The sequence below is a fragment of the Siphateles boraxobius genome, unplaced genomic scaffold (genome assembly GCF_051911475.1).
Source record: "Siphateles boraxobius isolate OS27281-9 unplaced genomic scaffold, OSU_SipBor_1 5, whole genome shotgun sequence".
Taxonomy (NCBI): Eukaryota; Metazoa; Chordata; class Actinopteri; order Cypriniformes; family Leuciscidae; genus Siphateles; species Siphateles boraxobius.
This window is the reverse complement of record NW_027509141.1, coordinates 27784566-27811648: the sequence shown is the minus strand read 5'-3', so window position 1 is coordinate 27811648 and position 27083 is coordinate 27784566. Positions and strand designations below refer to the sequence as shown.

The following is a 27083-nucleotide window of genomic DNA, read 5'->3' as shown; positions in this document are numbered from 1 at the left end:
CTAAATGCATCATGTTTGCAACAAGTTTTCTTTGAAACTACATGTAGTAGTTTTAATGTTCTCAGAACTTTAGCTAACATTCTGGCAGGATTTTCTCAAAGTTAACGGTAACGTTAATAGAACGTTTATTCAAAGTTATCTGATCTTCAGTAAAGTTCTCAAATCGTTAGCACCAAAACATTTATACCTTGTTCATGGAAGTTTTTTTCTAAAATGTTTTAGGTGAGCATTTGCCAAACATTTAAAAAAAAATGTTACCTAACATTTAAAAAAAAATTTTACTACTTGTTTCAGAACATTCAAAGAACTTTCAAAAGCAACATTCCCATAATGTTTGAAAAAATATTAAATGAAATGGAATGGAAAAAATATCCAAGATTTTTTTTAAACATTTATAAAACTGGACATTTGCATGTTCAGAGAAATTACACTTTCATAACTTAATATGAACATTAGCAAAACATTCTTAGAACATATTTTTGTTAGCTGGGTATTTCATTAAAGGATATAATAATTGTATTCAAAATATAAATTCAAAAGAGTTTTGTAAATTAAAGTTGGACGCTGTTGGTTCTTACAAATCATCTAAACCTACTTTAAGTATTCAAGGTTTGTTGTGAATCTACAGAGACAAAAGGTCACAATTAAAGTTATATGGCCAACCGTCCATTCAAATTCAGCAGGGTGTCGTTCCAGGCACCACATGCCATCACTGGAATAACATGACAATACACTGCAATTATGGGATAAGGATCATTTACACTAATCAAGCCATAAAGGGCTATCACACGCACAATGAGTGGAGGCCCCCAGCACAGTTGTTTACAACCAATGTTTTATAACCAAATGCAAGGTAATATTTATTCATTGTCCATCGTTTATTAATGCTTTATGTCATCATTAATTCTCCAAAAATTAAAAAAACAACTGTCTGAATCTTGAAATTAGCGCAAAAAAGTCAAACGTCTTAAGATTTTTTTTTCTATTAAAGAATGCAAAAATTACAGACTACCATAAGTTTGTGCTCCTCAAAACTTAAGACAGCAAAATCCCTGCTTTTGATCTTTTTATTTTGACTGGAAAGTCAGACACAGCAACCAGCTTTAGCATAACACTGTCCTCCTTTAATCATGCGACATACAAACACATATGTAGACTGTACTCTATCATTTTTGGTAATTCCTTTCTTTTATCTACATTAAGCTACAGGATAACACCAGGGATGAATCCAACCTTTTTGATGTGGAACAGGCTTTTGGACTCTCTGGATTTTGGGCTTTTCTCAGATATCCACAGTCAGAATCGTACAGTATAGCTCTGACCGTCTTCATGTGTTTGAGAAATCAAGCTTTTTGGAGGTTAAAGTGAATGTATAATCATCACAATGTTGATTAGAGACATGCCTGAACTCTAACAAATGAAAGAAAAATGCATAAATGCTTCAAAATAAAAAAAAATAAATGAAAGAAAAGTTGTTACTGTTGTGAAATAGTTTTTAAATATATTTTTTTATTATAGTAATTTAAAGAATCATACAAAATATACAGTTAGTATATTTCTGTCATGACAACTCTCTGAGAGTTTGACATGGTACTGAGTATGACAATGTTAATGTGTTGGCTCCTTCAAAAGCGTCCTTCATTTCCCGTGAAATGAAGGATACAACAAATGGATCCTTTGCGGCCTTGCCTACCCCAGAATTCATTGCGCCGGTGACGACAGGATATTTTTGAGAGAAACTGCTGAATTACGCTTTTAAACGTAAGAAACGTAAGTATTGGGTTTCAACTTCCTCAAATATCCAATGATACAAATGTAAAAAAAAAAGTTTTAAAACTGTTCAAATGTTGATTTATATCTTACTAAGATGTTATTATATATAGTTTATACTCTTTTTATTATATAAAGAAATTGACTATGGTGAACATATTTAGACAATCCTGTATTGTTTTCAGACAGTTTAATATAACTTTCAAAAAAGTCTAGAATAAACATTACTGTCACTCATCAACGGCAGCTGTCACAGTTGCTAGACGACAAGAACAACTTTTCCCCCTATACCTAAACCATACCATTTAACAACGCTCAGTCCAACCTTCGCGGCCTTCAAAGGATGCAGCCTTTGAATTGGGCTCTGTTTTAAATGGCACTCTAAACACTCGCGGTCTTCCTACGAGTATGCACTTTCGTGATGTAACACCGTTTTGAATGTCGGGAAGAAGTTGGCTGCTGAGCATCGAGGGCACATATCGACCGCAAAAGTTTGTGAGCACCTTTCTGACACCTAAAATGACAAACAGGACACCCTACGGTCTTGTGGACTTAACGTACAAACGCACGTGGCTGCCAAGTCTTCTAGATCAAAAGTGCATATGGGTGTGCCATTTGGGACAGGGCCTATATGGCTACCAATATAATGGAAACCAATCAGCCATGCCCGATAGAGAATTATGTAATTGTAAGCAGATTGGAGTAAGGGCTTAATAGCCTGCGCCATCTAAAGTTTCATGACAGAACTTTGTATTATTTCATCAGAGCTTGTTGACAACACAGCTAACAAAAATATGTTTTAAGAACGTTTTGCTAACGTTCCCATTAAGTTGTGCAAACATTATTTCTGAATGTTCTCTGAACGTTCCGAAACAAGTAGTAACATTTAAAAAATGTTAGACGAACATCCAACTAAAACATTTCTAGAAATGGTTTCATGAACAATGTATACATAGAACCTAGAACCTTTTGAGAACATTATTAAAGATAACGTTGAATGAACAGAACTCTGCAAGGTTCCCCTAATGACTTGCCAGAACCTTAGCCATTTTTTTGAGAATGTTGCCTTTCAGCTGCGAACAAGGCTAAATTTTAATCAATGGTCAAATCATTTTGACATAAATTTCCAACATCATATGGATATTTTTAGTTTGGTGTCCTTATAAACTCCGATGGCACATAAAACAGGATCACCCTGCCATCTAACGTTAAGTGCATCAATCAAAGCAAAGCTCATATCTAAAATATCCTTTAATTACCACCAAGAAGAAAACATTGTATTATCCTGCAGGGGAGGATGTCAGTCTACCCAGGTACGCCAATAAACCCAGACACACTGCCAGCTTTACCTCATTCTGCCAAGCTACAAGGGCATGACATGCTCTGAACTCTGTAACATGACAAATAACATCGAGTCCTCCAAAATGACACACTATTGCACACAGATTCTGTAAGGAGCAGAGGAGCTGTATGGGTGAAGTAGTTTTGGTCCGATGGTAATAATCACTCAGGGAGAAAGATTATTTCAGCAGGTCCTAGCTTGACCTACATGGCTTAATCTTTTTTGGGTCAAATCAGTTTATTCCTGGATGTAACCACACGTCACAAGGCATTGGCAGGAATGAAACAATTTCATCCTATTCAAACTAATTGCAAAAGTCTGTAAATGTGCTTGTTTCTCTTTGCCTCAAAGCAGAGGGGGAAATCTCCATCTTTCTAGTGCAGTGTTCATGAACTGGATTTAGCCCCACTGCAGCTTAACATCCGCTTATAATTAAAGCTATACAGCAGCACCCAGTGCTGAGGCTATGATCCCCGTGAGTTTATGATCTCCTCAGAGGCTTGACAAGGGCGCTGAGGCTGTAGCGTTTTATTTCAAAGAAGGGGCCTGGTTTCATCTGCCCATGCATTTGAAATGATGTAAGAGGAGTTTTTTGAAATCACATATTTATCCTTTTAGGACATTTCTTCATGGATATGAGGTTCAGGTAGCTTTGCATTTAATGCTGCATCCAATCAACTGGGGTATTTATTTTCTCTCCACACCCTTAATATCCAACAACCTGGAAGTTTGATGTAAAATGTATAATTTTCATAGCCACTTTTAAATGTGGGCGACAAATATATCTCGTCTCGTCGTGTTTATGTCACATCACAGATAACCTTAAGGTTAGATTTATCTTTATCTTGCATGTATTTCTGTTGTAGCAGCTTGATGGGTGCAGTGCCAGTTTAATGTGACACAAGGACATAATGGTTTATTTTTATATCGGCTTTATAATAGGGTTGTGCAAAAATGAGCATCATATTTTTTTTTAGCGCAGGCAGATTATGCAACTATGCGTTTTAAACGAAGACACTATAGATTTCTTATTATGCTAAAAAAATGACTAAAATACTTCTTAATTAAATAAACAAACATGTCATACCTGCAGAGATAGCTGTTGCGTTTACCTATTTTAATAAGCAGTGGAATTGAAATGGCACCTCACGCCCCTCTCTCCAAACAGCTGAAAATGACCAACAGTATACGTATGTCTTCAAAATCTTAACGACCACACATATAAACTATAAAAAATAATATGCAGAGGTGGGTTACTGTGTGGCAAGACGTTTTTCGATTCGTAGCGAAAAGCGCACCCGGTCACGGTGCAGGTGTTGGTTATACGCATACAGGCGTGTGACACATTATAATTTGCTCGGCAAAGCTTCGAGGCAGTGTCTACATGTGACTTGATACATATAACCACTATACTCATTCATTATTTTCAAATAATTTAAAAACCATCCCACTTTCATGTGTAAAATCACCAAGCCATATAATTTACGCGTAATGGTTTACTTACGCACAGCCTCCAGTTTTGGATCCAGCGCACTGGCGGTTTGCTGAATTTTGCCTATTTTGTTCTGCAAAGCCCAAACCCGTTGGTTTGTGGAGATTATTTCGTTCTCAAGCTCCAGAAATAAGGAGCAGGCGTGTTTGGACAGGTCGGAGAGCTGCCGCAGGGTCCGGGATAGAGCCACATTGGTGATAGAGCACAAATCCTCGAACAGTAACCCTTCATCATTAGGGATGGGATGTCTGCACAGCAGCTGGGGCTCAACGATCCGTTTGGCAAAAGGCATTTTTTCAGTAGGTAAGTCAAATCCCCCATAAATGAGTAAATCAACTAATCCCACAGAAGATTCTGGTGCCTGTCAAGCAAAAAAACACGAATCCTCCGCGCAACCCGCCATCACTTCAGCTCTCCCGTTAGAGGAGCTCACACAAGAGATGGAGGTTTCTCAGTGAAAATCTCTACTCCTCCTCTGGTCCTGGATGCTTTTTGGTAGGCTACTGTGTTCTTTCAGGGCTTTGAGGCTGAGGTTGGATTGAGAGAGGCTTTGCAAAAACACGGACTGGTCTACTTGTGCCAGGAGCGGAGAAAAATTACACATTCTACTATGGCGAAGGCGTGGTACTTTAATATTAATTAGGACACGATGACGTCACCTGATAGGCGTCCAGTCAGGTGCTTCATTAATATTCACGAGCCAGGCCTTAACCGTATTAGTTTTTAAAAGAAAAAAAACTTCCATAGATGATCTATACAGGTCTATCACTCGTGTTTATAGCTTTGATTAATTCATCTTGTCAAGCAACCAATGTTCTAGATAAGTAGTTCTTGAAACATTATATTAGAGACTTTTCAACACCTTTAACTCCCTGTCTTTTTGTTGCAGGTAGGCTACATTTCAAAGGTAACTGTTGTGGAAATCAAATGCAGCCTACTGTTCAAAACAATTTTTATGGGCAACACTTTATTTTACAGTGTCCTTGTTCCACGTTACATGTAGTTACAAGTGATAAATTATGCATAATTACTACAGTAGCCTAACTAACCCTAAACCAACCCCTATTCCTAACACTCAGCTATGTAGGCTACACGTAGTTAATTATTATAACCAAGTAGGCAACTTAAATGTATAATTACACTGTAACAAGGACATCTTAAAATAAAGTGTAACCTTATAATGCATTAAAAATATTATTTTCTAATAATACAACTTCAAAATCATTTGGGAGGGTGGTGGTTATGTATGGTAGTGATTTCCCAGCTAACGTTCTGACAAGGTTCACTCAAAGTTATGAACACTTGTCAAAACGTTAGCACAAAAACATTACTGTTCATGGAATGTTTTTTTTTAAACGTTTAGTTGGATGGTCGTCTTTAATCTATTTATTTACTTTTAAACAACATTTTAACTCTCCCTGCGTTACAGCACAATAAAGTCTCCTATATAGACAGAGTTCAATATCTTTTCAATCTGCTGAAATGAAGAAGTTCATTCACAATCCCTGACTACGTCATTAATGCTATTGTGATTTCCACAAAGGTTACAGCGTAAAGTATCCGTGCCTCGTTTTGGAACAGCAAAGGCAGCAGTATTACATCAGCGCATCGGTTTTCCGGTTAGAAGAAATCGTTCGGATAAACTTTATCCACTCTTTTGTCGAGGACTTACAGATGCTTACTGCTGTTGTTCACTGCAAAAACACTGTTGTTCAAATACGAAAAGTTAACTGAACGGTATAGCGTGTATAGATCTGAGAAGTGAATGTGATGACCAAGGAGTTACTCTGACTTTTTCCGAATTTAGTCACTATTGTTTTAATTAAAAAGATTAATATAGGCTAATTAATAATCCACAGTCATGAGAGCCACTCCAGATAAAATCTAAATATGTGTAGAGCAGCCTCTCGTGGCGAAATCAGTGCAGTGCAGAAGCTAAAATTCAAAGGATTCAAAAAGATATCACTATCTGGTGGTCATATTATGCAACTGCGAGAATTATTATGGCAATATATGGTATTTCTACGAGGAAGTGTATTATTTTATTATTATGAAATAAAGAAATCAAATATAGAAAATAAAGATGCAATCGGTTAATAGATCTTGAGGATAACTTGAATTACAGGCTATTTTGATAACATGGTTGCAAATTGCATTTAAAATACATTTAACCTTTAATTAAACTCTGATTGTAAATTGTACTTTTCACAAAATACAAGGATCAAATTGGAATCAATTTTAAGAACACTGAGAACATGTATGAAAGAAATAAAGTGTAGTGATTAATCATGATTGTATTAGTTAACATTTAAACACGTTTTGTGAGTGTGCTGGATTTTATCTGACAAAGATAATCTTACTTTAACCCAACCTTTGCTTTAAAACCTCACATGGAAACCATAAAACAGACACACAATAGATAGAACCACATCTTCTCATTGATGGATGAGCTAAAATAATCATTAAACAGATCTGTTAGCAATCTGCTTAAACTCAGAAAGCTGAAACTAAAAACTGAAAGTTTGTCTGAGCATTGTAGTAATTGAAAAGAGAATTTGTTGTTAAAACCCTGTGTAAATGCTCTAAATTAAAATGTTCTAACAATTGCAATGTAACAATTCATGGCATTATTCAAGAAAACATTAAAAACATTTATCTGTGCCTCAGCACAATACAGCTGTATCTTTCTGTTCAATCCAATTTATTATGAACTCTCTGAGTCATCACCTTATCTTGAGAACTACTTTAGCCTTTATGGTCAGTTATTTATGCTTTTATAGGCATATATTATGTTTGCACAATGGACTCGCTGCTCAAAGTAAAGAGGTCTCTTTACAGAAATCAGTATTTTTTGGTCAGTAAAAAAAAAAAATCAGTATGCTATATTTTGTAGCTGTTACTGAATACAACAGGTACTCTGTCCGTATACGAAGCCCACATTAAATTAATAAAATGCTGAAATGATTCACTTGTTACACACTATAGCCACCGTGTACCCCAGAAGCGAGCGGCGCGGTGCGACAAGGCGACAGATAGAACACATCAAAAGCAGTGGATGTGGCGTAAGTTTTTTTAAAACTTAAAAAAAAAATTATTACAAATTCATATTAACAGTACGTACCTTCAATATCAAAACAATTTAAACACATACATAACGATACATACATTCCCAACCAAATATAAAACAAAAATATTTTTGTAAACACTATAAATAAATAGAACATAAAATAACACAGAGGTTTTAATCAGTTATCAAATTGGGATGTGGCGCAAGTAGCGACGCAGAAGTAGACCTGTGTGTAAAAGTACCCGGATGACCTACCACTTCCGGCGAGATGTGTGCATAAGATCGACGCTTTGCTATCCCATGAGGCCACGGGAGATGATTTGTGAATGGCAGTGAAGCGACGAAACTGACGCTGGTAGGTCACATGATAATGACCATAGACATCATATAGGCTCTATATGATATCTATGATAATGACAGCAGGGCGACAAGTTTAGTACTTCTGGATTACATTCATAGGCTACTACTCATAGGTTACTATGGAACGTACGTTGTTGTGAAGTAATTACAAGTTTATTCAAAATAAGTTCGAACTCAAGAGAGTACGCTGCATCCAAAATCACATACTATTTAGGTGCAAATCAGTATGAGACAAAGGAAGTATGTCGAATTCACATTCTGAAGTGTGCGCGATGGACACTACCCATGAGGTGGGAGAGGATTTGAGAATGGCAGTTAAGCGACGCAACTGACGCTGGTAGGTCACATGATAATGACAACATGGCGAATGTTGTACGTCTCATTAAATTCATACTTTAGTGGTCGTGAAGTAACTACTTATTCAAAATAAGTACCCACTCAAAAGAGTATGCGTTTTCGGATGCAGCCGTAGTGATTTCAGATGCAGCCAATCAAGCTGTTGTGCCGCAACAGACGCGTTCGGAACATACTAACATAGGCCTACTACTCTTATGTTTACCATATCTTTCTATGGCAGGAATAGTAAGAGTAGTATGCATTTCCGAATTCAGCAACCTGTTAGAAGAAAATGTTCTACTTAGAACCTTAAAGGGATTTTTCAGGTGCTTCATACAATCCCATGATGGGAACCCCCTAACAGGTTCTATGGATTTCGTTTTAGTTAATTAATTTCGTTTTAATCTATTTTTAAAAGTAATTTAATTTTATGAACTAAGCTGCTTGTAAGCATACTTTATAACTAGAAAATTTTAAATAGCCCCTTAATCATGAAAGTATTATTCCATAATTTAAGACATTTCCAATTAAACCTTTAAAAAAATAAATAATTCTGGATAAATTTCATGTGCACCCTGGCAACTGTCCAGAACACTCTAGCATCATAATGGCAGGTGTTCTACAGAACTTGCCGTTCTCTTACGAGAGGTTCTCTTTTCGAGATATTGAAGCCAAAAAATTATCCTTAATTTTTGTATCCATTGTCAACGCAGTGCAGCAACTAGCAGACCTAGAGCAGGCTGTCTAGCGTGCTCATAGGCTTCCCTGCGGGAACTGCAGCAGCCTATCATTGAACCCGACGTGACGTCACGTCCAATGAAGGCGCTTTGCGCCTTCACAGCGTCAAAGCCTGGCAGCCTGCCAATATGGGCGTGGCTTAGCGTATATAAGCAGGGTTCGTAGGCTGATTCTCTGATTTTCATCTCTTCAGCGAAGCTCTTGTATCGCTGGATCTAGAGAGAAGCCGCCGTCGTCGAGAAAGCGACAAGCCAGCTTAGGACAGCGCCTGAAGAAGCCGGCCGTCTTCGCCACCTTCAGCTATCCGTGCGAGCTAGGCTATCCGGCGACATATCCTTTCTTGCAAAACTTAGTCTAAAAGTGCAGCGAGCTTCTTTTTCAAGATGCCTCGCACTTCCTGCGGCTCGTGCAGAGCCCCGCTCAGCGACAGAGACCGCCATGTGATCTGCGCTCTCTGCCTGGGCCAGGAACACGCAGCTCTTGCCCTCTCGGGGGTTTGTGAGCTCAGCGTGGCACTTCCGATGTCGACCCTGCGGACTTGGCTCAAAGTGTCTAACCCTCAAGGAAAGAAGCGCCGTTCTCAAAGACCGCTGGAGCCGGTGGCCACTGACAGCTGTTCTAACCGCGGCTAGCATTCTTTATGTTACAAGAAAGCTACCCCATCCCGGCGAAATGAGGAAAGAATGTGTTAGTCCCGCCGAGGCCGGACTATCCCCCATTTCTCAAATTTCTCAATTTCTCCCTGTGGCTCAGTGGTGAAACCCACAGCTTTCATGACAGAGACCCGTGTTCGATCCCGGCTCTCGCAGCGGATACAATTTTTATGCAGCTCTCTTCTCTGAGATCGCGGCCAGCTTTCTTACGTACAGAAAGCGCACACGCCCTCCAGCGCCCCGTGCGCATGCGTCACCGGCGAAATGAGGAAAGAGTGTGTTATAGTCCCGCCGAGGCCGGACTATCCCCCATTTCTCAAAAATTTCTCAGCTCCTCTTAATTTGAGCGGCTGGTAATGTTAATATTGCAGCATGAGCCTGTTATATAACACGCACGCCTGCAAACAAACGCCGAAACACAGAAACTGTGATGACGCTGTCTTTATCTGCTCACGCTAACGAAAACTGATGTAATTTCCCCCCTGTAGCTCAGTGGCGAAACCCACAGCTTCGCGCCAGAGACCCGTGTTCGATCCCGGGTCTCGCAGCTGCGGCTCTCCTCAGCGAGATGCCATATTTCCGGCGCTCTATCACACGGTCATTAAAACTCAGGCTACTGCAGTGAGTCATTTAGCAGCCAATGAGTCGGTAACACAACCCGCTCGCCTGCACACAACCACCGTTTTTACGGCGAACCAGAGAAATCTCAGAAAGAGCATAATGTCTGGTTATCCGGCTCACGCCGGTGGTGTTTTAAGTGTAGAAAAAGTGCCCACGTCACAGTGCTCACCCCTACCCACAAACCCAGCACTTCTTGTGTCACCCAGAGAGCCCACTCTCATAAAGCTGGCAAATGCCGCTCGAGTGTTAACTGCAGGAGATGTGCCCACATGTCCGTGCCCACATCTACTATCTGCCCGCTCTATTACACGGCCAAGTCACGCACATCACAAAGTGCAGACTCATATCAATCAAGTTGTGGATGTAAGTCTCGTGCCAACTCGCAAAAGCTCCCGCTTACTAACAAGCACTTCGCACACAGCGCAGTGCGCGCACCACGAAGTGCAGCCTTATATGAGTCAGAATATGAACGTAAGTCTCGTGTCCGCTTGCAAGGGCTCACACTTACTACATGCACTTCGCCCACGGTGTTAAACGCGCGTCACAAAGTGCAGCCTCATATCGGTCAAATTATGAAGCCCGCTCACGAGCGCCCACGCTTACCAACATACACGCCGCCCATGGCGCCGCTTGCGCATCACAAAGTGATTATAAAGTGCTCCCCATTCACAGCGATCGGGACGCTATATATGAAACAGCCTGCTATCGCTGTAGGCGAGCCGCCCCATTCAAGCACAGAGAGCGCGTGCGCTGCGCTCATTCCTCCGGTCCAGTTTCTCGAGCCCGCACAGCGCGGCGATCAGATGCCGGAGGCCATTCTGTGCCTAGCTGCACATATAAAACCATGGGAAGCGATTCCAGGGGTATCAGAATGGGTGCTAAGCACAATAAAGCAGGGCTATGCGTTACAGTTCGCTCGCCGTCCCCCTCGCTTTCGAGCACGTACCACGACGACAGTGAATGCAGAAGTAGCACATCTACTTCGCTCAGAAATAGCAAAGCTGCTGTGCAAAAGGGCCATAGAACCGGTACCGCCTTCTCTGAGCGAGTCAGGCTTTTACAGCCGTTATTTTCTCGTGCCCAAGAAGGACGGGGGTCTCAGACCCATTCTAGATATGAGACATTTGAACAAAGCTCTTATGATAAGACCATTCAAAATGATTACAACCAGACGACTCCTCGCGCACGTTCGCCCAGGAGACTGGTTTATATCTCTCGATCTAAAGGATGCCTATTTTCAGATTCAGATAATACCCCATCACAGGCCATTCTTGAGATTCGCCTTCGACGGTCAGGTTTATCAATACACCGTCCTGCCGTTCGGTCTGTCCTTAGCACCCCGTACATTCACGAAGTGCATGGACGCAGCACTCGCCCCCTTGAGAAATCAGGGCATGCGAATTCTGAACTATCTGGACGATTGACTGGTTCTAGCACAATCAGAGACAGAAATACTGCCTCACAGAGCTGTGCTCCTCAGTCACCTGGAAAGCCTGGGTCTCATGGTCAACTGGACCAAGAGTTCATTAGTGCCCAGTCAGTCAATTTCCTTTTTAGGAATAGAACTGGACTCCGTGGCTATGACGGCCCGCTTGTCAACACAGCGCGCGACTGGCTGCGTCTTTCCAGAAGAACAGCACGGCACCTCTGAAGACATTCCAGAGGATGCTGGGCTACATGGCTTCAGCCTCTGCGGTACTTCAGCCGGGTTTGCTACGTATGCGCCCGCTACAACGCTGGCTGGCCGCTCATATGTCTCACCGAGCCTGGAAGTCAGGCTGCACCCCGATCAGAGGGACTCAGAGCTGCATTACAGCTCTGCAGCCCTGGTTAGCGGCCGACTGGTACCAGTGGGGAGTGAGTATGGGGACTGTCTCATACCGGAAGGTCATCTCGACAGACGCATCCAACTCGGGTTGGGGCGCAGTCTTCGAAGGCAGAACAGTCTCTGGCCTATGGTCAGACTGGGGAAAATTCCATATAAACTGTCTGGAAATGATAGCGGTCGAGAATGCGCTGAAGCGTTTCCTCCCGTTTATATGGGACCACCATTTTCTAGTCCGCTCGGACAAAATGTCTGTAGTGTCCTATGTGAACCGTCAGGGCAGTGTCAGATCCAGAAACCTCTGCAATGTGGCAGAACGCCTCCTCGTTTGGTCTCAGCACCATCTGCACTCACTGAGAGCTGCGCACGTGCCAGGCCACCTGAACGACGGCCCAGACCTACTGTCCAGGGACAATGTTCCCCCTGGGGAATGGTCCCTGAACCCCCAAACAGTCCAGTTGCTATGGCGCCTTTTTGGCAAAGCGGAAGTCGACCTATTTGCGTCACAAGACAATGCTCACTGCCCAAAGTTCTTTTCAAAGAACCAGGACACGCTGGCCCAAACCTGGCCCAGCCACCCACTATATGCATTCCCTCCGGTCTCTCTGTTACCACAGGTAATCAAGAGAATCAGGGAAACGCGCAAATCAGTGCTCCTCATAGCCCCGCGTTGGGAGAACCAGACTTGGTTGCCGGAGCTGATGCGGCTGTCACAGACAGCCCCGTGGCCTATTCCGGTGAGAGCATATCTCCTCTTGCAAGCTCGCGGCTCGATCTGGCATCCCCATCCAGAGCGCTGGTCTCTGCACGTATGGTTGACCAACGGTTACCCGTTGCCTTGCCAGGTGCAGTAATGAACACAATCACGCAGTCTAGAGCTCCTTCTACCAGAAGGCTCTACGCGTCCAAATGGTCTGTGTTCTCTAAATGGTGCACTGACAAAAATCTGGACCCACGGGAGTGTGGGGTTTCGCGGATGCTCAGTTTCCTTCAAGAGCTGTTGGAAAAGAGAAGGTCCCCTTCCACGCTCAAAGTCTATGTGGCACCTGTGGCAGCCGTCGCAGCATTCTCAGAATCGACGCACGGCCAGTCAGTAGGCAGGCACGAGCTCATCATCCGCTTCCTCAGAGGAGCCAGAAGGATGAATCCTCCGCGCCCCCCCTTCAGTTCCCATGTGGGATCTTTCTTTGGTCCTCGAGGCCCTGAAGGCATACACCTTTGAACCTTTAGACTCTGCGGATCTAAAGTACTTGTCAAACGTGTGGGGGACTTACACGCGCTGTCTGTTAGCGCCGCGTGTCTTGAGTTTGGCCCGAATGACTCAAAAGTCATCCTCAAACCTAGACATGGCTATGTTCCTAAAGTGATTGGCACTCCGTTCAGAGCACAGGTAATTTCGCTATCGGCTCTGCCAGTATCCGATAGTGAGAGTGATGTTAATCTCCTCTGCCCGGTCTGGGCGCTGAGAGCTTACATTACGAGCTCCGCCCCTTTCAGGCGTTCTGAGCAGCTTTTTGTTTCGTTTGGTGGGCGCACCAAGGGTCTCGCCGCCTCGAAACAGAGTCTATCCAGATGGATAATAGACGCGATTGCAGCTAACTATACAGCAAAAGGTCTGCAATGCCCCCTGGGCGTCAGGGCTCATTCCACAAGAAGCGTGGCCTCTTCGTGGGCATGGTCCAGTGGAATTTCCATTCCTGACATATGTGTGGCGGCAGGCTGTTCTTCCACTTTCACCTTTGTCAGATTCTATAATCTGGAAGTTCCCGCCATACAGGCGAAACTACTGTCAGTTTAGTGAGAACTGGTCTGTTCTGCCCAGATACTATCATGCGCAAACTACTCTCATATGACTAGCTCTTCTGGTTGAGCTGCACTGTATCAGGTTATGTGCTATATGCTTATACATTGACCGCCGTCGCCGCTCTGTATTCCCTGTGAGTGCTTATATACATGCGATTATATATACATTCGCTTATTCCCGCTGATCTGGGTTCCCCGAAATTCTGGGACTCATAAGTGGATGCTGGCACGCACGGCGTTGAGAAGGGGTTCCCGTTGCATAAGCTATACTTACGCAATACGAGAGAACCGCTCGTAAGAGAACGTACTCGGTTACCTAACGTAACCTCGGTTCTCTCTAGAAGAGGGAACGAGTATTGCATAACCTGCCGTGCTTGCGCCACGAGCGTTTTTTGCTTCAGTCGATAAAAACCAGAGAATCAGCCTACGAACCCTGCTTATATATTGGCGGGCTTTGACGCTGTGAAGGGTTCAGTAATAGGCTGCTGCAGTTCCCGCAGGGCAGCCTATGAGCACGCTAGACAGCCTACTCTAGGTCTGCTAGCTGCTGCAATGCATTGACAATGGATACAAAAATTAAGGATAAATTTTTGGCTTCAATATCTCGAAAAGATGAATCTTTCCCGTAGGGTAAGCTATACTTACGCAATACTCGTTCCCTCTTCTAGAGAGAACCGAGGTTACGTTAGGTAACCGAGTAAGTTTTATTCATAAAAAAACTTTTAAAAAATACCTAAACTATACATATGATAATTTGAGCAGAAAATATGTTATGCAATGTCCAGTGGGACTCATTTACTGGAACCAACCCATCTGCATTCAAACAGAATGTTGTTCTATTAGGTTATGGTACTGGTCAAAGGGCAAAGCAATTAAGTTGTCTTCGATAAAACCGTGCATGGGGAAAACAACAGAGTCAGTGTCGGTGGGATACGCGCTGTCATGATGTGTGCTCGGTGGCTCCTGCTTTTGGCCATGGCCTCCATGGCTTACTCTCAGACCGTGGAGGAAAGTGCTAGGGAATTCTTAAAGAAATTTGATGAGGAAGCATCTAATCTCGTGTACAAGTATTCCCTTACATCCTGGGCCTACAACACAGATATTTCCCAGGAAAATGCAGATAAAGAGGTAAGTGTGATGTAAACAGACAAGTTTAGCATCTCATTTTTGGGTGAAATATTAATTGAACAATCAGTATCACCTGGATATGGATGTTCTTGATAAGTTAAGCATCTTTTTCTAGCATTTGAATAAAGTTTTTAACCAGTTCAACTATTGAAATGACAAAATATCTCTTTTTAGGGAAAATATTAATTGAAAAACATCAGTAGAAACTGGACATGGGTGTTCATGTCAAGTTGAGCATCTCTTTCTGTCTTTTCCAGACAGTTTTTAACTCGTTTAGTTATTGAAATTATTGGTAAAAATAATAGTTGAACAACGTTAGTAGTAACTGGATATGGGTGTTTCATGATAAGTTGAGCATCTTTTTCTATCTTCTGCAGACAGTTTTAACCCATTCAGCTGTTGACATCACAAATTGGGTATTCTAAAATGAGTTATCTTTAAACTTCTCTTCAGGCTGAAGCATATACAGTTTGGAGCGAATACTACAACAAGATGTCAGAGGAGTCCAGTGCCTACCCTATCGATCAGATCTCCGATCCAGAGATTAAAATGCAGCTCCAAAAGCTCCAAGATAAAGGATCGGGGGCACTTTCACCTGACAAGGCTAGCGAAGTAAGTATGACATTGCTGATTTACAATAATCACCCTTGTTTCCACCACGCTCTCATGTTTCACTTCTCCTGCATGAGTATTAAAACTAAAATGCTCTGAATGCCTTGTGTATCACAGTTAAGGAATATCATGGCACAGATGAGCACTATTTACAACACAGCGACTGTGTGTAAAATGGACGATCCCTCTGATTGTCAGACTTTGGAGCCAGGTAATGTCAGCATACACATCACCATCCTAATGATAAAGCGAAATCTCAGGATCATTAACAGATACCTTGTTTTCATACTCATGATAATAAAAGAGTCTGTGTAAAAGGCTTCTATGATCTGCTTCATTCATACACATGTACAAATCTGTAAAAGGAAACTGTAAGTTTCTATTCTCAGATCCATTGTTGAATGTGGTGAGATGTTTATTAGAAAATGTGGATATATTTGAAACATAAGGTGAAGGAAAGGTAAAATGGCCAGAAAGGTTTGTTGTGTCATAATCCTTTAAGATTTAATAAATATTTCAATAATGAATCACCCGGCCCAAACACTGCAGAAAGATTCACAGAATTTGAGAAACAGATGTTGTATATTCAGTTATTAAATATTCTTGAGCATCACATCAGCATATTAGAATGATTTCTAAAGGATCATGTGACACTAAAGACTGGAGTAATGTTGCTGAAAAGTCAGTTATGCTGAAATGAATGACAAAACAGCTGTTTAATAATAATACTTCACAATATTACAGTTTTTACTGTATATTTGATAAAAAAATGCAGCTTTGGCAACCATAATTACCATTTAATATCCAACCCCAAACTTTTGAACACTAGTGAATGAATGTCTTTTTAACATAAACTACCAATTCACCTAACTTCAATAGATTTTTTATTCACTAGGCCTAGAGAGCATCATGGCAAACAGCAGAGACTACGACGAACGTCTGAATGTGTGGGAGGGCTGGAGAGTGGCGACGGGGATGAAGATGAGACCCCTGTATGAGAAATATGTCGATCTGAAAAACGAAGCCGCCAAACTCAACAGTATGAACTCTGTTCTTTTATGAAATAGGTTTTTAGTTTGCAGAAATGATGATGTTACACCTTAGCTTTTACTGCTCTAATTATATGGACAGCTAATGTGGTGGTGCCCAACAATAAAAGTTGTTCTCGTATTTATTTATTTATTTTCTGAAAGATTACGAAGACCATGGAGATTATTGGAGGGGGGATTACGAAACAATTGATGGACCCGAATACAGTTACTCCCGAGACCAAGTTATGGAAGATGCCAGGCGCGTTTACAAGGAGGTTGGTCAAAAAAGCCAAAACAAGACTTTCTTTGGTTTTGATTCAGAGACTCACACTAAATATGATGTTCCAGATCTTACCATTGTATAAAGAGCTTCATGCTTATGTGAGAGCAAAACTGCAAACCGTCTATCCTGGTCGCATCGCTTCTGACGCTTGCCTTCCAGCACATCTGCTTGGTAATATATGGAATATTATTAAGTGATTCACAGTGCCAAAACAGTGGTATTAATGACAGCTAATATAATACATATATGCTATTAGGATATAGCACTGTCTGATGAAATGTGGAGATATAGGTTGACATTTTCTGACATTTCGCATTAAGGTGATATGTGGGGGCGGTTTTGGACCAACCTGTATCCTCTCATGATCCCGTATCCAGAAAAGCCTGATATTGACGTGAGCTCTGCAATGGTGGCCCAGGTAAGACACGTGACTATTGTTTATTTCTATACCCTACCCTTTTGCTCTGAGCGTTTCTTTATCTCCAAGGTTTTATCTTTTATCTTTATATACGTTTAACAGTACAAGGTCAGTTCAGATTTTATTTGATCAAAGATTAAATGTGATCTATTCTTTTATTCATTTTGTTCTTTATTTGGAGCAATAAAAGCATCCCTGAAGATTATGGAGTTGTAAATTGTCAAAATGTGGTCAAGCTTTTTTTTTTTTTTTTTTTTTTTTGACACTGCTGTACATTTCAGGGCTGGGATGAAATGCGCCTGTTTAAAGAGGCGGAAAAATTCTTTATGTCCGTAAACATGTCTGCAATGTTTGACAACTTCTGGACAAACTCAATGTTTATTAAACCTGAAGGAAAGGATGTGGTGTGCCATCCTACCGCATGGGACATGGGAAACAAAGAGGACTTCAGGTGGGGCTGATAATACTGCTATGCTTGGTAATGATTAACTGGTAGAAAAGATACTAATTTAAAGAATCCAATTCAGTTAAAATGTTTAAAATAATATTTTCTTTTGCTGTTTACATTTATTTGATAAAAAAAACATTAATACTGTAAAATATTACAATTTAAAATAACTTTTCTATTCAAATATATTTTAAAATGTAATTTATTTCTGTGATGGCAAACCTGAATTTTCAGCATTATCACCAATAGAACATTTCAAAAGTTTATCAATAATTATTTCAACTAATTAAAATGTTTTTTTTTTTACAGAATCAAAATGTGCACTAAAGTGAACATGGATGATTTCTTAACTGTTCACCATGAGATGGGACATAACCAATACCAAATGGCTTACCGTAACCTCTCATACCTGCTGAGAGATGGTGCTAACGAAGGCTTCCATGAGGCTGTGGGAGAGATCATGTCTCTTTCGGCTGCCACTCCTTCTCACCTGCAGTCATTGGGCCTTCTGCCGTCTGACTTCAAGGAGGACTATGGTAAAGGGCCATTGCATGCCGAGTCAGGAGTCTGACTTCATCTAAATGACAGAAACTGATTTTAGCAGATCATTCTTTACCAAAACGTTTTTTGTATGCACAGAGACCGAGATTAACTTCCTGTTGAAGCAGGCCCTCACCATCGTGGCCACTCTGCCCTTCACCTACATGCTGGAGGAATGGAGGTGGCAAGCCTTTAAAGAGACAATTCCCAAAGACGAGTGGATGCTCCGCTGGTGGCAAATGAAGTGAGTGACAGAAGAAATGAAGATCAGAATCCAAACATTGTGAAGTTTTATTCAGTGTGGCTCATCACATTTGTAACCGCAGGAGAGAACTAGTTGGAGTGGCTGAGGCTGTGCCCAGAGATGAGTCGTATTGTGACCCACCTGCACTTTTCCATGTGTCTGGGGATTATTCTTTTATAAGGTAATGCGATCTGTATTAATAAAGTTTTGCATTTGACAAAGTGCTGATTGTCTTTGCCACTACGTAAGTTGAGTTTTTTTATTTGAATAGTTATATCAAATCTAAAATCAAAATGGTTCATATTTCACATTAGCTGTGAATTTGAAGTTTTTGTTAAAGGCAGTGCAATAAAAATACAGTTAACTGTGAAAGAATAGCAAGAAACGTCTTTATATTGAGACCTTTGCAGACCGCACAGAACAAACATACAACACAACCCCTGTAGTCCGATTTATGAACAAATTACCAGCCAGTTCTTTTTAGTGAATAGAAACATACATTGCATATATTCCAGACACAAATGTCTCTTTTGAGCTGGTCCTTTCTAGTGAATCAACATGTTGTACGACCAATGTAGTCGATTCCTGAAACAAATGACTCTTTTGAGATGGTTCTTTGTAGTGAATCAGAACATATGGCGCCAGGGTTGCTCAATTGCAAAAACAATTGACTCTTCTTAGCCGGTACTTAATTGAGCTGGTTCTTACAAAAAAACAACAACAACCTGATTGTGTTATTTACAGGTTTAGCTGAGAAATAATGTTTTTCATATTTAAACAAAATGCACTTTATAAACCAGTGCTGGATAAGTTACTCTAAAGAAGTAATTCATTACTAGTTATTAATGACATCTTCAACAGTGTAATTAGATTACTGTACTACTACTAAATACTCTCTCTATGAGTACTGCATTACTTATTATTAGTACTTTCTAAATACCATATAAACCTCGACCAGTTGAACAATACTAGGGTAGACATGAAACTGTTCTTTTAAATCTATCAAATAAGTAAAATTCAAAAAATATTCTTGATCTGACCAAAGTATTGAAATTTTGATGTTAAATCCAAAAAATGTTTTTATATAGAGTTGTTCTATAGTTTATACAGTATGCAATTACATCAAAAGTAACTAATTAAATTACAGTCCCTTACTTTACTTTTTCAAGGGAAAAGTAATTAATTATAGTAAAAAATTCTTTAGTAATATGTCACACCCAACACCGATTATAACTGAGACACAATGAGTCGAATCGAACCAAGAGCTGTAGGAATCAGAAATTAATTGGTAAATCTGCATCGGTAATAATTTGTATAGCCAGAATTATTATAAGTCTTTCTTTTTTGCAATACAATATAGGCTAAATATGTGGCTAAATATTATATGAACAGCTATGTCTTGTTTTTCAAATAGGTACTTCACTAGAACCATATATCAGTTCCAGTTTCAAGAGGCATTATGCGAGGCAGCTGGCCACACCGGTCCCCTTCACAAATGTGACATTACCAACTCGACCAAAGCTGGTAACAAACTCAGGTTTGCAGAATGCTTTGTGTCTTTGATATTGCTTATTGATATAGTTTCTACTTTGCACTGCAATAGACCTGTATTCTTTGATATTAGGATAAACATAACCACTATAAACTAACTGTAATATTGTGGTCCGCAGGCATATGCTTGAGTTAGGCAGATCCATGTCTTGGACTCGTGCTCTGGAAGATATTGCAGGAACCACGAGGATAGACTCCCAGCCACTGCTACATTACTTCAGCACTCTCATGGAGTGGCTAAAGCAGGAGAACCAGAAGAACAACAGAGTACCCGGCTGGAATATTAACAGAATATTAAGTTAGTATTTCATTTTAACATAAACCTTACTTTTCTTTTACAAAAAGTAAAATTCCTCCCAGTTAATGTGAGAAACTGATAGATGTAAGAAACAATAAGCAAAAGTGACTACTAAATGAAGGGGTGTACTTAAAGATGGTTACATTTCTGTAGATTATTTTAATAATAAATCTATGGTTAAATTATATTACCTTCATCCATCAATGCAGTCCAAATAAAGTTCCAGTATTGACATGCCTACATCCTGTCTGTTGAAAAATGACAATGTTTTTCATTAGGCGAACTGTCTTAATCACAGCTTCCTATATAAATAATGCAGATTCAGAAAACGCCTTCAAAGTCAGAATAAGCCTAAAATCTGCCATGGGAAATGATGCAGTAAGTCTCTTTCAATTTTAACACTCATCATGAATTACAGATACAAATATAATGTTAATTTGCTAATTATTGTTCATTATTATCTCCAGTACACCTGGAATACAAATGAAATGTATCTCTTTAAGTCCACTATGGGCTTTGCCATGCGCCAGTACTACTTGGAAGTAAAGAAAATAAATGTGAATTTCATGTAAGTATTCTTCTCATTCACAAACTGCACATGTCAGAGTAATGTGACCATTTTCATCATAAAATTAACATATTTGTTGCACGCAGGCCAGAGGACATCCACACGTACAATGAGACCGCCAGAATCTCGTTTTATTTTGTTGTGATGGATCCAACCAAACCAGGCACAGTTATTCCTAAGGCAGAAGTAGAAGAGGCTATCTGGTATTTCTTGAAACCATACTATATAAAAATATAGAAATAAAAACAGTAAATATTTTATTTTGAATAATACATTATTATTATTTAGATTATAGAATATTATTTGTAAATTTATATATTAATATATATATTTATATATATATGTTTATTTGTATATTTATATATATTTTATTTATATATTATGAATATATTTTAATATATTAACTATAAACTATTTTATTGATATAAAACATATAAAAATGGAATATTAATGTGATTATTCCTTATTTTATTCTTAATCTCAACTCATCGACTGAATACATTGTACTATTTTGGAAATAATTGAATGAATATTGTGTGCCATATCTTGACATAATTATGGGGAACTAAAGCAATTGTTCCTGTGACTAAAGAATTTCCCTTTGTTAACTCTTCACAGGCTGTCAAGAGAACGCATCAATGGTGCATTTCTACTCAATGATGAAACACTGGAATTTGTTGGGCTGCAGGCAACATTAGCTCCACCCAAAGAGGAAAAAATCACAGTTTGGCTGGTGGTGTTTGGAGTGGTAATGGGAGTAACTGTGTGTGGAGGGATTTATCTCATTACCACAGGGATATTAAACAGGAAGAAGTAAGTAGTAGAGGGGAAGCCACTTCAAGAATGAGTCAATCATGGAACTGGCTTAGAAACATTTTAGGGACAGTGAATTATGCAATTCTTGTCCGTATAACAGATTGGTATGTTTGTTGGAATTGCATCATCCTAACTGCTACAAACTGTATAGCTACATGCATTGCAGACAATATATATATATATATATATATATATATATATATATATATATATATATATATATATATATATATACACACGTATACATACACACACACACAAATATGACATAATCCAACATCCTTTTCTGGTGCAATATAATAAGTAACACTTTATTTTTAGCATCCATGTTATGGATTACACACATTTTTCTATAGAAATAGTAAAATATGGGCTTCAAAAATATTATTGAAATCCACACTTTGACCACAGCTAGTTTGTTTTTGTATTTCTTACATTTGTTGCAAATACTGAACTTGTCTCAGACGTTAGCTAACATCTCAGAATTTTGGTTAATGTTCTGGCAAGGTTCTCTTAAAGTAATGAACAAACATTCTTCCAGTAACGCTGACAGAATGTTCGTTTATATTTATTTTGTCTTTAATAATGTTAGCACAAAAATGTTATTTATACATTGTTCATGGAACTTATGCCAGTTGGACATTTGTTCAATGTTTTTTTTAATATTATTTAAAGCTACTTCTTGTTTCAGAATGTTCAGAGAACATTCAAAAGTAACATTCCCATAATGTCTGCAAAATTTTATACAAACATTTTTTTTAAACAAACTGGACATTTTGAAAACATTCAGAAATAAAATTTTCATAACTTAATTTGAACGGTAGCAAAACATTCTTATAACACATTTTTGTTAGCTCAGTGACTGAATTATTATATTTCCAAATTTTTCAGGAAAGCTAAGAAGGCCGAGGAGACTGTGAACCCATATGAGAATTCAGAAGGAGAAGTAAACAAAGCCTTTGAGCAAGACATTGAACAAACAGGACTGTAAAGAAAAAGGGGTTTTCAAAAACATCTCTAATCTAACATCAGAACTGAGAGTGATGAAAAAAGCTTCCACATCATCACATGCGTTTGGAGACATTTTTTATTTCCTAATACAATAAACAATCACTTTTTTCCCACAAATTTTTATTTAAATGTCAGATGTAAAAGTGTAAAAAAGATACATTAACACATAATGACAAATTTACTGTAACCAACAGGATGGCTCAAATTGCTCATAGCTTATACATACAGATGTAAATAGAGATTAATATTATAAATATATGGATAAAGTACTTTTTTTTTATACATACTATAAAAACATACCCAGTGATGTGGTACTACAATATAATGAAAAGCAGTTCAGCATAAAAGTACAAAAAGAAGCACATTCTGAATAAAATCTTTATTTTAAAATGGAAAGGTTTTTGTGGCGTCACTCTTTAACTAAGTCGAAGCAGTTGCTGGATAGAAGTCTGTCTCTTTGCATTTTCACAGCGCCTGACTCTACAGTGTGAATATACCATCCTCTGTGGAGCGCTGACTCAAACTGCCGGTGACCCAACGGGGTTATGGTCATGTAAAAAACAAGGGCTGTTTTTTCTTGATCTTCTTCACCGATGTGTAACTTTGTTTTGTCATACCTCTGAAATATAATTTTGTTTAACTGCAGCTTATGGGACAAAAATTGATTGGTGAGTAATTTTGCATGAGCAGGGAGACTTTGTAAATATATCTTATTTTCTGAATTGTATATCTCAATGTTATGCTGTTCAGAAAATATTAAGATACAAATGAAACAGTATGCAGCCCTAACAAAGCTCAAATGTAAAGTCAAGAAATGGAGAACATTATTGAAAACTTACTGTAATTTTCAACATCTTTTCTTCTCCTTCATTGGTGCAGCAGAAGAAGTTATCTGTGCCAGTGAAGTTCAGCACAACAGGAACAAGCGATTCTGTGTCTTTGGTGGGCTTGAATCGGAAGATGGTGATTTTTGCTGAAAAAAATTCAAAATATGTGAAAAAAATTAGTTTTTAAAACTAAATATATATATATATATATATATATATATATATATTCATTATTTGATACATACCTGACATGGTGTCCACCAAACATATCTGATTATACTGACCGGATGCAATATACTTTTTGAATGATTTTGACTTCAAGAACAAATCCTTTTGTTCTTTATTCAGTTTTCCAATTTGTGTAGAAACTGTGAAAAAGGCAGCAGACTAGAACATTTCTAAAAATGGGGTTGTATTTTCTTATGAACAATAAAAATGGAACGGTCACTTCAACAGTATAGTTAATTCAAATTCATAAAAAGGTGAGGAATAAAAGATTATTGAATGTTTCTTACTAATGCTAAGATTAGCTTGCTCAGGGGTGACCACGACTTCATTAAATTGGTGATCACAGCTACAGAAAGGTTCATCAGTTTTGGCGCCTTGGTCATCAAGATTGAAGCTCATGTTTGCCAGGGACACAAGCAGCTGATCGTCATCATCGAAACAGTCGTCCTCAATGTCCTCATCTATCGACTCTGTTCGTGGATGTTCCTGGTGCCCACCCTTCCCCAAATCGTCCTCACTTAACATCGTCAGGCTGAATCTCAGTTTCATCTTCCTTTTCATGCCACTCGTGTCCTCAGATTCACGCTCTTCTGTTTTTCCAGGGCTCGGATGGTGTACAATCTACGGGAGGAAATTATTTGCTTCAGTGCAGTTGAAAACACAAAGGATTTGGAAAAGAATCACAATGAGGTGGTCTCAAAAATATTTATTTCAAATGCCGCCCACACATGATCACATGATTATTCTAGACTTGTCAAAATTTCAGTTTCATTTCTCTCGTGTCATAAACATGGATGTGATTGAGTAGAAAAGGATCCTTTAAACAGAAGGTCAGAAAAGGCCTAGATTTTTCTGCTATACTTATCATCTAGACTTCTAGAGTTTATCTCCCTTTGTGAAAAAGGAGAAGACAGACAGACGGTAAATAAATAGAGTAGGAATGACTAATGTCAGGACTCACTATACAGTGTAGGATAAACTCACGAAGACGAAAGGAGAATGCTAGAACATCAACTTTAATAAATAAACTGCAGACAGGAATAATATACAAACTAACATAAACGAGAACTGACAAACACTGAGGGAGAACTGAGGACTTATAAGCAGGAACCAAACAAATAAGCTAATGAGGTAAGCCTAAATAACACACAGCTGGAATCAAATTAACTAATTAGAACATGGGAAAACTGGGTCACAGAGAACACAAAATGCCACACATGTGGACATTGATCTGATTTTTATAAATATTTTTTATTTTTAAATTTATATTTATTGTAATAATATAACATACCTGTTAAAATGAACTTAAAAGAAAAACAAATTCTCTGACAATTTGCTTTTTGCTACTTATCTAGAGTTTATCTCCCTTTGTGAATGAGAAGATAGATAGATAAATAGACAGACAGACGATAGAAAGTTAGATAGAGATAGACAGACAGACGGAAATATATAGAGATAGATAGACAGACAGACGATAGATAGAGAGATAGATAGACAGACAGACAGAAATATATAGAGAAAGATGGACAGACAGACGATAGATAGAGAGATAGATAGATAGACAGACAGACAGACAGACGATAGATATGAGATACATAGATAGATAGATGATAGATAGATAGATAGATGATAGATAGATAGATGGATAGATAGATAAATAGACAAACAGACAAACAGACGATAGAAAGTTAGATAGAGATACATAGATAGACAGAAATATATAGATAGATAGACAGACGATAGATAGATAGATAGATAGAGAGAGAGATAGATAGATAGACAGAAAGATAGAGAGATAGATAGAGAGACAGACAGACAATAGATAGATCGACAGACAGAGAGACAGACAATAGATAGACAGACGATAGACAGACAGACAAAAGATAGATGGACAGAAAGATAGAGAAATAGATAGAGAGACAGACAGACAGAAATAGAGATATATAGAGAGACAGACAGACGATAGATAGATTGACAGACAGACAGACAGACGGACGGACGGACGATAGATATAGACAGACGATAGACAGACAGATGATAGATAGACAGATAGATAGATAGATAGATAGATAGATAGATAGATAGATAGATATACACTAATACAGACATTGATCAATTACTATATTTTTTTATTTATTTTAAACTTTATTATTTATTATGTAAACTTTTAATAACACTTCATTTGTTAACATTAGTTAACATGAATTAACAACAAACCATTATTCTACATCATTTATTTATCTTAGTTTGTGAAAATCACAGCATGTGCTAATTTTGAGATCAAAAGTTGCATCTGTTATCAGTTAATGTAGGCTACTGTGAACTAATATACACATTTACATTTTTATTAACTTAGATTTAACAAAGGTTATTAAATGCTGTATAAATAGTTTTCTCATTGTTAGTTCATGGTAGTTAACGAACTAATGTTATACCTTATTGTAAAGTGTTACCTTTTAATTTGCTATATATGTAATTTAAAAAAAATGAACCTGTTGGAACGAAATTGCATACCTCTGCGGCCATGTTGATCAATGTGCAGATAAAAAAGGATGTGAGCTCTGACTCTGAAAGCACTGCCTTTTGTAAGTCAGTAACCCTGATGTGGTAGGAAAAGGAAGTTGTAGAAAGTATTAGGCTACTAATGTGTGAGGTTTGGTGCGTGCTCTTTGCATCATTACCAAAACAAATTCAGCAACGATTTAAAAATGTTCACTAATTAAACCTATCCAAATATGAGGTAATAATATAGCATAGCCTACTTTTTCAAATTAAATAAAAAAACAAATAATGTTTTTAACTCTATGTCATGGGGGGTTTAGGCGGGGAGTGGGGTGGGGGGGGGTCGTTTCCTGAAACCATCGTTCCAACGAACATTCGCGAGCTGGTATTTAGTACAATCTATATCTTTTATTTAGAATACATACAAATGTCATGTACGTTTTTTAATTTGTCAAGGAGATTTAAAGCCTGAAAAGAAGTGATTTTTTTCATATGACATTTCCTTTAGGGGAGACCGGGGACAGTTGGAACAATTTTTGCATTTGGCTCTGTTACTCAGAGACGGTTTGGA

The 27083-nt window shown here is 38.8% G+C and overlaps 3 protein-coding genes across 10 annotated transcripts in view; 1 reads left to right on the top strand and 2 right to left on the bottom strand.

Moving 5' to 3' along the window:
* nhsb (Nance-Horan syndrome b (congenital cataracts and dental anomalies)) overlaps window positions 1–5211 on the bottom strand; it is a 65011-nt gene extending 59800 nt beyond the window's left edge. For 4 of the 5 annotated variants that reach the window (XM_077203692.1, XM_077203693.1, XM_077203696.1 and 1 more), the window contains exon 1: window positions 4617–4896. In XM_077203692.1, coding sequence (XP_077059807.1) covers window positions 4617–4896 — 280 coding nt within the window. Of the gene's footprint in view, window positions 1–4616 lie in introns of all 5 variants that reach the window. The other variant, XM_077203694.1, reaches the window with a different exon arrangement.
* Window positions 5212–7898: 2687 nt separating this feature from the next.
* Window positions 7899–23220, top strand: ace2 (angiotensin I converting enzyme 2). 4 transcript variants are annotated; one of them, XM_077203659.1, is made up of 19 exons: window positions 7938–8026; window positions 14851–15135; window positions 15589–15747; window positions 15865–15958; window positions 16643–16786; window positions 16941–17053; window positions 17127–17232; window positions 17382–17479; window positions 17761–17930; window positions 18237–18463; window positions 18567–18711; window positions 18794–18892; window positions 20126–20248; window positions 20382–20560; window positions 20880–20938; window positions 21028–21128; window positions 21215–21331; window positions 21747–21941; window positions 22836–23220. In XM_077203659.1, the coding sequence occupies exons 2-19, from the start codon at window positions 14950–14952 to the stop codon at window positions 22933–22935; spliced, it is 2415 nt and encodes an 804-aa protein (XP_077059774.1). In that variant the 5' UTR covers window positions 7938–8026; window positions 14851–14949; the 3' UTR covers window positions 22936–23220. The 4 variants fall into 4 exon arrangements, with proteins under 4 accessions (XP_077059776.1, XP_077059775.1, XP_077059774.1 ...); XM_077203658.1 differs by having other exon boundaries at window positions 20859–20938; XM_077203661.1 differs by lacking the exon at window positions 14851–15135 and having other exon boundaries at window positions 7899–8026.
* On the bottom strand, window positions 23016–26624 carry LOC143711740 (uncharacterized). The gene is made up of 5 exons (XM_077203662.1): window positions 26525–26624; window positions 24298–24631; window positions 24028–24150; window positions 23795–23928; window positions 23016–23574 (listed from the first exon to the last, which is right to left on the bottom strand). The coding sequence occupies exons 1-5, from the start codon at window positions 26534–26536 to the stop codon at window positions 23365–23367; spliced, it is 813 nt and encodes a 270-aa protein (XP_077059777.1). The 5' UTR covers window positions 26537–26624; the 3' UTR covers window positions 23016–23364.
* Window positions 26625–27083: the final 459 nt, after the last annotated feature.